The 13,271-nt window shown below is 45.6% G+C and overlaps 1 protein-coding gene across 1 annotated transcript in view; it reads left to right on the top strand.

Annotated features, from left to right (window-relative positions):
* LOC140403203 (venom factor-like) overlaps positions 1–13,271 on the top strand; it is a 259,736-nt gene that overhangs the window by 160,702 nt on the left and 85,763 nt on the right. Inside the window, exons 30-34 of the mRNA XM_072490955.1 lie at positions 1,430–1,588; positions 6,037–6,096; positions 8,488–8,578; positions 8,866–8,917; positions 12,613–12,700. Coding sequence (XP_072347056.1) covers positions 1,430–1,588; positions 6,037–6,096; positions 8,488–8,578; positions 8,866–8,917; positions 12,613–12,700 — 450 coding nt within the window. The remainder of the gene's footprint in view (positions 1–1,429; positions 1,589–6,036; positions 6,097–8,487; positions 8,579–8,865; positions 8,918–12,612; positions 12,701–13,271) is intronic.

Genomic DNA, 13,271 nt, shown 5'->3' with positions numbered 1-13,271 from the left:
AAAAGTTTATTGGATAAACATATGGATGATAATGGCATAGTGTAGGTTAGATGGCTTTTGTTTCGGTGCAACATCGTGGGCCGAAGGGCCTGTACTGCACTGTATCGTTCCATGTTCTATGGTTTCCCCCAGAATGGGTACACACGATTCAGGGGCTGGCGTGGCGGAGCCATGTACAGTTGTCCCCCACCGGAGCAACCCTCCCCTCAGCTCTGTCCCCCCCCAAGGCAGATCACCCCAGCTGAGGGTGGACCCCCCATCAATTGCCCCCCTCCGAGCACAGGGGCAGGAAGCCCAGTGTCCCCGGGCTCATTGTCTTTGAGCGAAGATGGCGACTCACTTCCTCGGCTCCCCACAGTAGCCCATCTGGCGGGTTCATGTTTTTGAAAGGGAGTACTAATTGGCACCAGCGTAACCGCTTGCTGGGGGTGGCGACTGGATCACGGGATGCTGTCGGATAGGAGGTGGCCTCCCCCTTAATTGTATGGAGATCGATCTAAAGTGGTGATTATTGGTTTCTCGCCACGCTCAAGCAGCATCCTGATTTCGGCTACAGGAGTGGGCCAGTGGCAACGCCAACATTTTTGGCCTTTCCCATTATTCGCCGGCTTCGTCGCGCTCTCGCTTGAGCGCAACGAGGCCACTGAATCGCGCCCAGCATGTCTCTTTTTTCAGCAATACTCCGGTTCTGTACCACCAAAAGAAGAAATTAATTATTTCTGAGCCTTAACAAGAAAAAAAACCCTGAAAATTATCATTACATGACTTGCGCTAATCCGGAATCCGCGCTCTGTACTACCTACAAGAACAAGGGTAGCGACTTCCGGTGCGGCGGCATGACGTAGCCACACCTCGGGTGGCTCCCATGAAGGCTCTGGCACTTTGGGCTTGTCTGCCCGATCAGTGGAATTTAAAATAAAACGGACTTTTCCGGCATTGAAACTGACCACAACGAGTGTGAAGTCAAAATTGACATCGAAGAACAAGGGTAGCAGGTGCTTGAGAACATCGTCCCTGATTTTGCTTCTAAATAATACACCATCCTAACTTGGAAATAAATAACCGTTCCTTTACAGTCACTGTCTCTGGGACAAAATCCTGGATCTTGAACAAGCACTGTGGGTTCCCAATGGGTCACCAGCACCTTCTGAATGACAACTCGCGCTTGGCACTAAATGCTGGCCTTGCCAGTGACACCACACCTCATGGGTGATTAAACATTATTAATTCCCAGACTTCTAAAACCTATTCAGTTGATTTTTGGTTTTGCTGACCCGAATGCTTTTGCTGTGAAATTTCTTGATTGTTTGCCAAGAACTTTAATTGAAACCCAAAAAGAAATCGATGACTCATTCCTATTTCTTAAGTAAGCAATTGTGAAATTTCTACTTTCTTTTCAAATATATTTAACAATAACTTTCCTTTTTAGGTGACAATGGTTGCTTTACAAAGTCTAGCCAAGTACCAGGCTGATCTTCCTCCGATCAAAGATGTTGACTTAAATGTGGTTGTAGACATTCCTGAAAGACAAATCCCTCTGGAGTGGCATTTCAACTCAGCGAATAAATACGTGTCACGGTCAGAAGGGGTTAGTTATCATTTGTTTATCAGTTTATTTGAAAGCATTTCTGTTTCCTATTATTTTTCATCATTAATATTAACATTCCCCTAGACTCATGCTCAGTACAATTATGCTGTGCTATAACCTGACAAAGTGAATTGACTTTGTCTTAATTTTTACATTGAGCCTTCAGCACAGAAATGGGCCACTCAAGCCAATTGGCCTGTGCCTGTGTTAATGCCCCATGAGAGTATCCAGAAAACCCACTTCATGATCGTGCATTAGATTGATATTTTTAGTAGCTGCGATGCACAAGGCATATTTTGCTCAATAATATCACTGTCGGCTGGTTCGGAGGTTGTAGTTTTATTCTGGAACCTTGAGGAGTTTCAGTGGCTTTCAGAGAATTCCAAATTTCAGTCCCACAACGGTCTGATGAGGTACGAGATGATTCACTCTGGGGGAGGGAAAATCTTCACAAAGCCTCTCCTAACATCCTAACATTTCCTGCCGGCAGATGTGGTGGTATTTGAACTCACCTCTCTGAATCATTACGACAAGACAGGTACAAAACCAAATACCTGCAGATACTAGAAATGCGGGGCAGGAATTCTCCAGCCCCCACCCCCCCCCCGCCCCCCGGTGGGCTTTGCCATGGTGGGGGCGGCTCACCATCAGTCAGTCACCGGCAGAACCTTCTGAAGTCGATGCCGATTTAAATTCCTTGCCCGGGCCGCACCTGTGGCGCAGGACCCCGCGGTAGGAAGGAAGATGCTGTCGGTAGGAAGGGCTGGAGAGTTCCGACAAGAATTAAAATCAAAAAATTTAGTAGATGTGACAACTGTTATGACATGGCTGGTGGTAAATGCTGCACTGCTCAAATTCCAGAAGGGAAACTTGAAATAGCTGCCCAAATTTTATTTTGCAAATTGAAGAGTATGAGGAGAGGCTCTGGAATTCAGAAATGATGGGCTGGATTCTCCGATTCTGGGGCTATGTCCCCACGCAGGCGTTTTACGCCAGAGAAAATGGGGCAAAACGGCCACCGATTCCCTGTTTTGCTGGTGGCTAGCAGGCCAACAGCGTAGAGTACCCAGCTCTCGCTGCTGATACGCCCCGGAGAATTGCTGGGTCTGTGGCCGCACCTGCGCACGGCGGCAGCCCGCAGCGGACTAACCGTGCTACATGGCGCCGGCCGCTCGCGGATCCGGCCCGCAAAATAGTCCCCCCCTTCGTTCGGCTCTCGTACCCCGGACACCCACCCCACAGTGCCCCCAGCCCCAAATAATGTCCCCCCCTGCCCTGACTGTGGCGGTGCTGGACTGAGTCCGCAGCCGCCACGCCGTGTTCCCGACGGGTGAGACCACACGCGTCCACAATGTCGGGAACACGGCCAGGCCGGAGGGGGGGGGGGAAGCATTGGGGGGCAGACCACAAGCAACGCCCTAGAGAATGCCACTTTGGAGCGGGCGCAGCATCGCGAAAGCGGTGCCGCCCCTGATTTGGTCAGGAACTCGGATTCTCTGGCGGGTCACCGAACGCGATGTCGGCGACCAGAGAATCCAGCCAATAGCAGAGCGAATGTTTATCAAGGAGTAAAATAAATAGAATTATACTTAACACAAAAATGGCTTCACAGAGTAACCATACATTAAAACACTTTCAAAAGTTCCTAATTTAACCTCCTTCAGAGCTATGCTTCCCCTTCGTGTAGTGAGTGCCTGGAACTCGCTACCGGAGGAGGTGGTGGAAGCAGGGACGATAGTGACATTTAAGAGGCATCTTTACAAATACATGAATAGGATGGGAATAGAGGGATACGGACCCAGGAAGTGTAGAAGATTGTAGTTTAGTCGGGCAGCATGGTCGGCACAGGCTTGGAGGGCCGAAGGGCCTGTTCCTGTGCTGTACATTTCTTTGTTCTTTGTTCTTTGTTTGTTCGCTGTTCAGCAACTCCTTATAGATTTTAAAACCGATAAAACTCTACTTTTTATCACACAGTGTCTTTGTTTTCTCTGAGGTTAACATGAGGTGCTTCTTCCGGTCTGGTTTCGTTCTGGGAGTTGTGACCAGCTATTCCTGCTGTCTGCTGGGTAATCTAAATAGCTACCCCCTCACATAGCTTTCAGTATCTCCTTAAATACTTTCTTCCCCTTTGATCTGCATTTTGTCTCACCCAGTATCTTTCAAAATGCTCTCTCCCAGAATTGATTAACTTAATTTCTTTAGTTTAGCCCTTAGCGTTGATAGAAAAGTGAACTTGCCCTATTCTTACTTTACAACCTATATGTATTCACCTTTGAACAATTCATTCAAATCTACACCTGTCATTGCCTTATGTAAACATCTGTTTGATGTCCCTCTTGGCACATTTCCATATCAATCCCACTTCATTTTGTTCACTTCGATTCTCATCGCCACCCTGTCGCTTACTCCAATTACCATGCTCACAATCCCGAAGCAGCATGCCGTCCAATGCACACAAAATGTGACAATGATATTGCAGTTTCTTTGTTCCCATGACACAAAGTCTGTGGAAAGAGAAACGGAGCTGATGTTTCACGTCTGTGACCTTTCATCTGCTTAGTGTAATATCAAGCTTACATCTGTAAAATGGTCAGGAAGTGGTGTTCCTTTGCTGATGTGGTGGTGTTTTTCCACCAGAGACACCAATAATGTTACTCTGTTTTGGTCCCAACAGCGTCGCCAAAACTGTGGGTATTTCTATTTATCTTGGTGAACCACAAACCTTCCCTTATATCGATCAAATGACCACACAACCAATTAGTTAGTTCAAAAGGTGGTTTATTTACATACACAAGAGTTATCTCAACATGCAAACACAATATCTACTATGAGTTAAACTACACCTATCAGCTACAATAACCTATACTTAACTTCAGGGCAACCGGCACTGTGCAAATGGATAAGGCTTTTATCTGGATTTCACTTGGCTGGTTTGAAGAAAGTGACTCTGTCTCTGCTGGGCTCATCCGGCAAGTAGCGATCATTGGTCTTGAACTTAGCTGGCTGTTCCTGCTGCACTGGGCTGGTACAGGCCGGATCCAAAAGAGGCAGAACACATGGCTGTGCTCTCTTTCATCACTCTGGGGTTTTGCGTTCTTTGGGATGGTCCTTAACCTTGGACCCAATAGTTCGACGGGGCTCTGATCACTCTCTTCAATTTTGGCCAATAAAGGGGCGAGTGCCTTAGTGGCTGGGCGGGTCCTTAGCGGTCATTGACCTTGGCAGTTGTGTTTTCTGAGTAAGGGGAGTGGCGCCAATCAGTCTGAGGCTGTACTGGTTGCTTGATTGGAGTTCTATTGTCCTGGGAAAAAGGGCCATTATAAGACAAATGAGCGGGGGTTTTGGTCAGGTCTGGTTACCTGTGTTTTAGATACGCATAGGCTGTGTATCTGTCTGAGTCCTGGGTTGGCCATAATTCCCATGGTCCTTTGCAGGTGGCCATCTTAGATGGCTGCAGATGACTTCACTAGTGTTTAGGTTCATTCACAATTCTTCCGTTGATGAAGCTCCCAAACCAACATACACCAATAACAGCCAGGTTGGAGCTGATGAATGGATGATAAATATTTCTGCAAAGAGTGCGAGGCAATGAGCATCTCCAACAAGAAAAATCCCAGTATAGATCACTTGATCTCCCATGAAACCATTCTGGCTGAGTTCCCACGATCATTATCCTTAAGATGTATAATAACCTTATAATAATAATATTAGTGTCACAAGTAGGCTTACATTAACACTGCAATGAAGTTACTGTGAAAAGCCCCTAGTCCCCACATTCCGGCGCCTGTTCAGGTACACTGAGGGAGAATTCAGAATGTCCAATGCACCTTACAAACACGTCTTTCGGATCTTGTGGGAGGAAGCTGGAGCACCCGGAGGAAATCCACGCAGACACGGGGAGAACGTGCAGACTCCGCACAGACAGTGACTCAAGCAGGGAATCGAAACTGGGTCCCTGGCGCTGTGAAGCAACAGTGCTAAGCACTGTGCTACCGTGCAGCCCATAATTGTTGCAGTAATTCCCTGAAGTAACTTTGACAGTAATTCCCAACCCTCTGACAGCCACCGCTGGGATGAAGAAGAGCAGCAAGGCCACAGGAACACAATTTCTCCAATGTTTCATGTCAAGTTGCACTCAATCCTTGCATCCTTACTTGGGCACAGCATCTTTAGAACATCAGCACCTCAAGGGTTGCAGAAAAGTAAGGAACCTGCCATTCTTTACCCGCTAAGCTTGTTACTCACAAACCGAAGAACAAAGAATGAAAATTACCAGACAACTATTCTAGATTTTTTGTTTTATTTCAAATTTTTAGAATCTAAAAAAAGTGAAGCCATTCTCACATCATGAACCAAAGCTGTTGCAGCTTTTTATTTTGCCTGGGTTTTGTTGTATTAAATTGCCAGCATGTAAGGTAAATAGCTGATTTGCTCTCTCCATATTTCAGCTGAAAGCTCATGAAAACCTTACAGTAAATGCGAATGGGCATGGACGAGGAACAGTGAAGGTAAGTGTTGGTTCGAAGTGCTTATTGTTTGGGAGTACAGTACTGCAGGCAGAATTTAATCCGTCATCCACTGATCCCTTGAATTGTTTGTAATAATTTATGGTCTCGTTGTAAGACAGCGATCCATGCATATTATTCGGTAAAATGTTCCAAAAGTAACAAAGTTACTTTCTTTGCAACTGCTTTGGAGCGGACAGTAGCAGTTTGAGAGAAAATACTTTGAAGGGGTTTTTTGGGCGGACTCCACTTTTGTTTTGTCCCGCCCAAGCAGGTAGTGGTCCGTTAACTTGCTCAAGAGTGGCATTTTCTAGCAGATGAAAGCAAATGACTGTGGGTGCTGGAATCTGAAACGAAAACAGAAAATACTGGACAACCTCGGCAGACTGATAGCATCTGTGGAGAGAAAAGGGAGCTAACGTTTCGAGCCTGGATGACTCTTTGTCAAGCTTTAACAGATTGCCACTCTCAATGGACTTGCCACCCTCAATGGACTTGCCCACGCTGATAGTTCAAAGCCCCTGTCTCTGCCAACCTTCCTCAGTCAGGCTGGGTGAGACAGAAACAGCAAAGCTTCTGCCCCTGGCTACACCAATGAGGAGTATTTGAGGTGCAGGGAGTTAATAAATCCCCCCTTTATATGACAGAAGCTTGTTTGAGGCCTTGTTTGCAGTTCCCACTACTCAATTCTGGTGCTGCTGGGTCTACCAGAGCGGCCGGCCAATCTCTGAGAGGCAGAAGGCTTGCCTAGCTCTTCCTCAGCATGCTATTGCTGTGGGGAGAGCTCCTTTTGAGTCCTTCGGCTGCTGGTCAATTCTGGTAGGACATGGGGCTGAGCAATATTGGTGTATGACTTTGAGCAATATTGGTGTGTGACTTCGAGCAATATTTGTGTGTGACTTGGGGGAACTTCCAAAAGATAATAGTCAAGATCATCTGGTCAGAGCAATGTTGTGTGCATTGCTGCTGCTCGTGAAGTGTGTGCATCGTGACAGAACTATGCGTTTTTAGATGGGTCTCCCGATGCTGGCAGCAGCAGAAATGGGCCAGCACAACCTCTCCAGGTACGCCCAGTGAGCAAAGGAAGGAGAGGACCTGCCCCCTGTTTACAGCACTAGCTGCTAAGTTCAGGTAACTTATTGTAGGTCTCAAGTCTTAAAGGTGATTGTGCGTTACTGGATGGAGCACTAAATAAGTGGGTGGATTGGTGAGTGGGTGGGTGGGTAGGTGAGTGAGTGGGTAGATTGGTGAGTGAATGAGCAGTCTTGTCGGGTGGGAATTTGGACCTGGTTGGAGGGGAGGGGGGTGAGTTGGGTCCAGGGGTGGTGGATTTGGGAGGCTATTAATGGGTGCGGTTGGGAGGAGGGTGTTTAGTCAGAAGGGTACTTAGGTTGGGGATGCAGCCGGGTTGGGTAGTCTGGGTGGGGTAGTTGTGTTATTGGGGTCAAGAGCTAGTCAGAGGACTAGTTGTGTCGGGGCTGGTCAGGTTGGTGGGGGTGATTGGGTGGGCAATTGGGTTGGGTCGGTGAGGTAGTCAGGAGGGGACTGATGGGCGAAGACTTGGGAGGGAAGGGTCGATTGTGATGCTCAGTTCTGTTACACTGGCTAACCTCTGAGTCAGACTAGATTTTAACCATATTCTGGGTATGTATCCAGGTAAATCCTGCATATCTGACATAGGCTGCGACCTACCGGCTATTCACGCCGACGGGATATTCCGGTCCCACGCCGGTGCGTATGTTTCCCGGCGACGAGGGGTGCAGCACTGGGAAATCCCATTGACAATGGCGAGGTTGGTAAATTCCGCTGGCCGGCCGCCTCCACTGCATGAAAAATACATGGCATGTTGGTCGGTAAATCCCGCCCATAACAGGAGGAGGCCATTCAGCTCTTCGAGCCTATTCCGCCATTCAATATGATCATGGCTGATCTTCCAACTCAGTAACCTGTTCCCACCTTCTCCCCATATCCTTTGATTCCTTTATCTCCGAGCTGTATCTAACTCCTTCTTGAAAACATACAATGTTTTGACCCCAACTACTTCCTGTGGTAGCAAATTCCACAGGTTCACCACTCTCTGGGATGAAGAACGTATTCCTCATCTTAGTCCTAAAAGGTTTACACCATATCCATAGACTTTGACCCCTGGTTCTGGGCACCTCCACCATCGAACCAACCCAGTCCTCCGATCCTGAGCTTAGTGTCGGACTCATTCATGAAGGGTCCCCAGCAGTACTAGCCAGCCCATCAGAAGATTAAACTTCTCGACATGTCAGAATTCCTCCAAGGTCCCAACATGCAACACAGACTGTACTGCTCTGGAAATCGTAATGTTTGTCAAATGTTGTTATTTGTTTTTGATAAATGACCACTATTTGTGCTTTTACTATCCAGGTTCTAACTAGTTATTATGTTCCGTTGACTGAAGAAGTGAAAAAATGCCAGAAATTTGATTTACGAGTAACCGTGGAAGAGGTGCCTGAAGGTGAGCTCCACATGAATCATTCCAAGACCATTAGTTCTCATATCTGATTATGGCACAACCCATTCCGCAAAACAACCAGCAACAAAAATCATTCTTGCATTTCTTTGACTTCCATCAAGATAGGATATTTTGAATCAGGGCATCACCCCTAAACTTCAAGGATGGCCTTAGGCCATGAAAGGACCAATATAATTGCAATTTAGTTTTCCTTTATCCACATTTGACTATAGAATTGTGAATTAAAATGTTCACAATGCAGTAACTAGTCTTGTTTTGCATTGCTACAGCTTCACGACCCCAAGATGCTCAGAATTCTCTGATGCTAAACATCTACACGCGGTAAGAAGTTCATATTCAATCTTCTAAAATTACATTTGTTACCTGATATTATTGAGGAAATTGACTTGGCAGTTGCTGAAAAATAATGTAATTAACACACATATTTGAAACCCGGAATTTATGTTGGCTCAGCCTTTTTGTATTGTCAACTTAATTATTTCTGATAAAGTCAACAGTTAGTTGTCAAAACATAAAGATTACGAATATCTAATGGAGAGCAAACTCTCTCCCCCTGAACCATCACCTCTATCTCAGGGACTTCTTTGTCACTAAGATTGAGGTCATCCATGAATCAGCTCAACTAATTTCCTTTCTTCTCCTTGCTCATCAAGACAATCTTACCACTGTTCTAAGCCTGAAATCTCTCCAGTTTCTCTTCTATCTCCCTTAGTGCCCTACGTTAAACTTGCCTGTTAGATCCATATTCTGTCCCTTTACGCCCTTCTTATTAATCTGCTGACCATCTAACTCACATTCTTCATTCCTATGCTAGCTGACATTGTAAATGAGTTCCCACTCTTCAAGTTCTAGCCCTCTTCATTTTAAATCTGACATTATCACCACCTTCAAAACAACTACCCTTAACTACTTTACAAACTACCAGCCCATCTCCAAATGTTGAGTTACCATCCCTTCTGAAAGCTGGATGTATTTTGGCTGCAACTACTGTTTGGAAAGAGTTAAAATTCCCTAGTACATAAGTTGGAATTGTGTTTTAGTTATTTAATAGATAGCACTTATTGTTTAATATTCTGCACCAATATACAAAGGGGATACAGGTGGCACTGTTTTGTTGTTGGAGAAGTGATTACTGAACACATTAAACTTGGAGTTGAATAAGTCGAGACTTGTTTCCTGGTTCTTATAGGGTTACCTTTGAGCTTTACAACTATATGGGCATAATTTTATGTTCCCCTGCCAGCAATTTGTAGATTGATTTGGATGGGAAAGATGTAAAATTTCTCAGCCAGCCTTCTCACCGGATTCCCAGCCACTCTGACCTCTCGGATGGAGTGCCTGCCCTTGCATCAATTGAGGCCCTTAAGTGTCCAATTAATGACCACTTAGGGGCTCTCACTTCCTCATTTTCTCTGCAGAAAGCATTTTGCTGCTTTTGATGTGGTCGAGAGCCGTCAATCATAGCCAGATGTTTATAAACATTGTGATTAGTTTCATGGCAGGGCACTTGAGATCCATTCAAGCATGAAGGGAAATGAAATTAAATAATCCAGAGAGCTGGTGGTGTTGTAGCTCTCAATCACAGCCTATTACAAGCAATTTCCCATTGATGTGAATGAAAGCCTTGCAGATGAAAGATCAGAGGGCGTTTAATCCCTGGAGATGTGGTATTCGCTTTCTCGGAATTGATAGCTGTTGCTTTCTCTGCCTGAGGCAGCAGGTGTAGGGTCAAGTGAGTTTTAAAGCAGTGATTTTTTTTCACTGTTTCTGTCTGGACTGCTCTCTGGTTTCCAGACAGGCCTCTCTATTGGGGTAGGTGGGGAGCTCTGTTATAGGGGGGTCTCGAATTGGGGTCTCTGTTGTAGCGGATCTATGAGGGGGTCGGGTCACCTCGTATTGTGGGGGAGGCCTCTGGTGGGGGGCTCTGTTATGGGGATCTCTGGTGCGGGGTGAGTGGGGGTGCCACCAGGTCACCCTCGTATTGTGCAGCAGGGTTGACCCAGCAAATCCCATTATGGGGCAGTGGATGGGATTGCATTCTGGGTATAGAGGGGCCCTAGCCACCGGTTCTCGCTATCGGGCCGCCCACTAAAAATGGTGGCCCAACAGCGGACCTTGCGTCGGAATCCCTTGCAATCTCCGCTGTGCATAAATTTGTATAACAATAGATAGTGAATCTGCGTGTCGCGCTCAGGGTGAGCCCAAATCAGAGATGATTCATCCCCAGCGGGAGAACATAGAATTCAACTCGTTATGTTTAACCATTCTGTGATGATATGCACAAGCAGTTATATTAATGCTCACAATATATGATCTTCAACTAGCAGGTGGTAGTATAGAACAACCATGTGACTCTGCTACCTTGGGGATTCTGGAGATTGGTGTTGAAGTGGATAGCCACAGTTCTAGTAGCTCTTGGGATAATTTAACAGTAATACTTGAATAGTCAGTAGTTCTTCATTGTTTATCTTTGTTATTTAACCAACGTTATCGTGTAACAATAAAATTTAACTCGTCACGAACTAGACGTTCTCTAGTGTATCATTCCTACCGGCCTAGCACCAGAATGTAACGCATTCGAGCCTCCAGACCTCATTGAGAAACTGAACAAACCCTTTCAATGATGGCATTCACCAACTTTAAGTAATTGTTATTCAGGAAATAATATTATCAAAAGGAGTGTTTTTGATGTTCCACAATTTGCATGTTTTTCTCAATAAGAGCTTACAAAGTCCAATGACTTATATGTTCTTTGAGGAAGTAACAAGGAAGCTAGACAAAGGAGGAGATTTATTTAGATTTCCAGAAGGCCTTTGACAAGGTGCCCCACAGGAGACTATTAAATAATTTAAGAGCCCGTGGTGTTAAGGGTAAAATCCTGGCATGGATCGAGGATTGGCAGAAGGCAGAGAGTGGGGATAAAGGGGTCTTTTTCACGATGGCAGCCGGTGACTAGTGGTGTGCCTCAGGGGTCGGTGCTGGGACCACAACTTTTCACAATATACATTAATGATCTGGAAGAAGGAACTAAAGGCACTGTTGCTAAGTTTACAGATGATACAAAGATCTGTAGAGGGACAGATAGCATTGAGGAAGCGGGGGGCTGCAGAAGGACTTGGGCAGGCTCGGAGAATGGGCAATGAAGTGGCAAATGAAATAAAATGTGGAAAAGTGTGAGGTTATGCACTTTGGAAGGAGGAATGGAGGCATAGACTATTTTTTAAATGAGGAAATGCTTAGGAGATCAGAAGCACAAAGGGACTTAGGAGTCCTTGTTCATGATTCTCTTAAGATTAACGTGCAGATTCAGTCAGCAGTTAAGAAGGCAAATGAAATGTTAGGATTCATGTTGAGAGGGCTAGAATACAAGACCAGGGATGTTCTTCTGAGGCTGTATAAGGCTCTGGTCAGACCCCATTTGTGATATTGTGAGCAATTTTGGGCCCCGTATCTAAGGAAGGGTGTGCTGGCCTTGGAAAGAGTCCAGAGGAGATTCACAAGAATGATCCCTAGAATGAAGAACTTGTCGTATGAGGAACGGTTGAGGTCTCTGGGTCTGTACTCGATGGAGTTTAGAAGGATGAGGGGGGATCTTATTGAAACTTACAGGATACTGCAAGGCCTGAATAGAGTGGACGTGGAGAGGATGTTTTCACTTGTAGGGAAAACTAGAAGCAGACGACACCATCTCAGACTAAAGGAATGATCCTTTAAACAGAGATGAGGAGGAATTTCTTCAGCCAGAGGGTGGTGAATCTGTTGAACTCTTTGCTGCAGAAGACCGTGGAGGCCAAACCACTGAGTGTCTTTAAGACAGAGACAGATAGGTTCTTGATTAATAAGGGGATCCGGGGTTACGGGGAGAAGGCAGGAGAATGGGGATGAGAAAAACATCAGCCATGATTGAATGACGGAGCAGACTCGATGGGCCGAGTGGCCTAATTTTTCTCCTATGTCTTATGGTCTTATGTTTTACTCATTTTCTAAGTAAATTTCTAATATCTTGCTCTTTCGAGGTACCTTGGCGATTCTGATTCTACAATGGCCATTGCAGATATTACAATGCCGACAGGATTTTCTCCAGATATAGAAGATCTGAATATGGTAAGACATAATATATTTTTATTTTAAGTGACAGACTGGTAAATGCTGGCATTCAAAGAGATTTGTGGGCTTTTTGCATAAATCACAGAGTATTAATATGTGGGTACAGCACAAAATTAGGAAGGAAAAGGAGAATTTGGCCTTCATTGCAAAGAGTTTGACATATGAGAATAAGGGAGTTTTGTGGAAAATGCATTCTGTACTGTACACAGGTGGGTCCCCTTAAGGAAGGAAGGGCATATTTGCCTGAGAGTGCAACAAAGCTTCACTAAAATAATAGAACCTCTGCTCCTAGACTCTTCCACAAGGGGAAACAGCCTCTCAACATCTACCCTGTCAAACCCCCTGAGAATCCGATATGCCTCAATAAGGTCACCTCTCATTCTTCTGAACACCAATGAGTTCAGGCCCAACATACTCAACCTCTCCTCATAAGAAAATCCCTCCATACCCGGGGATCAACCTAGTGACCCTTCTCTGGACAGCCTCCCATGCCAGTATATCTTTCCTTGGGTAAGGGGACCAAAACTGTTCACAGTATTGTAGGTGTGGTCTGACTAGTGCCGTGTAT

Source organism: Scyliorhinus torazame, chromosome 27 (assembly GCF_047496885.1).
Source record: "Scyliorhinus torazame isolate Kashiwa2021f chromosome 27, sScyTor2.1, whole genome shotgun sequence".
Taxonomy (NCBI): Eukaryota; Metazoa; Chordata; class Chondrichthyes; order Carcharhiniformes; family Scyliorhinidae; genus Scyliorhinus; species Scyliorhinus torazame.
The sequence above is the reverse complement of the archived record's forward strand: the minus strand, read 5'-3'. Positions and strand labels throughout refer to the sequence as shown.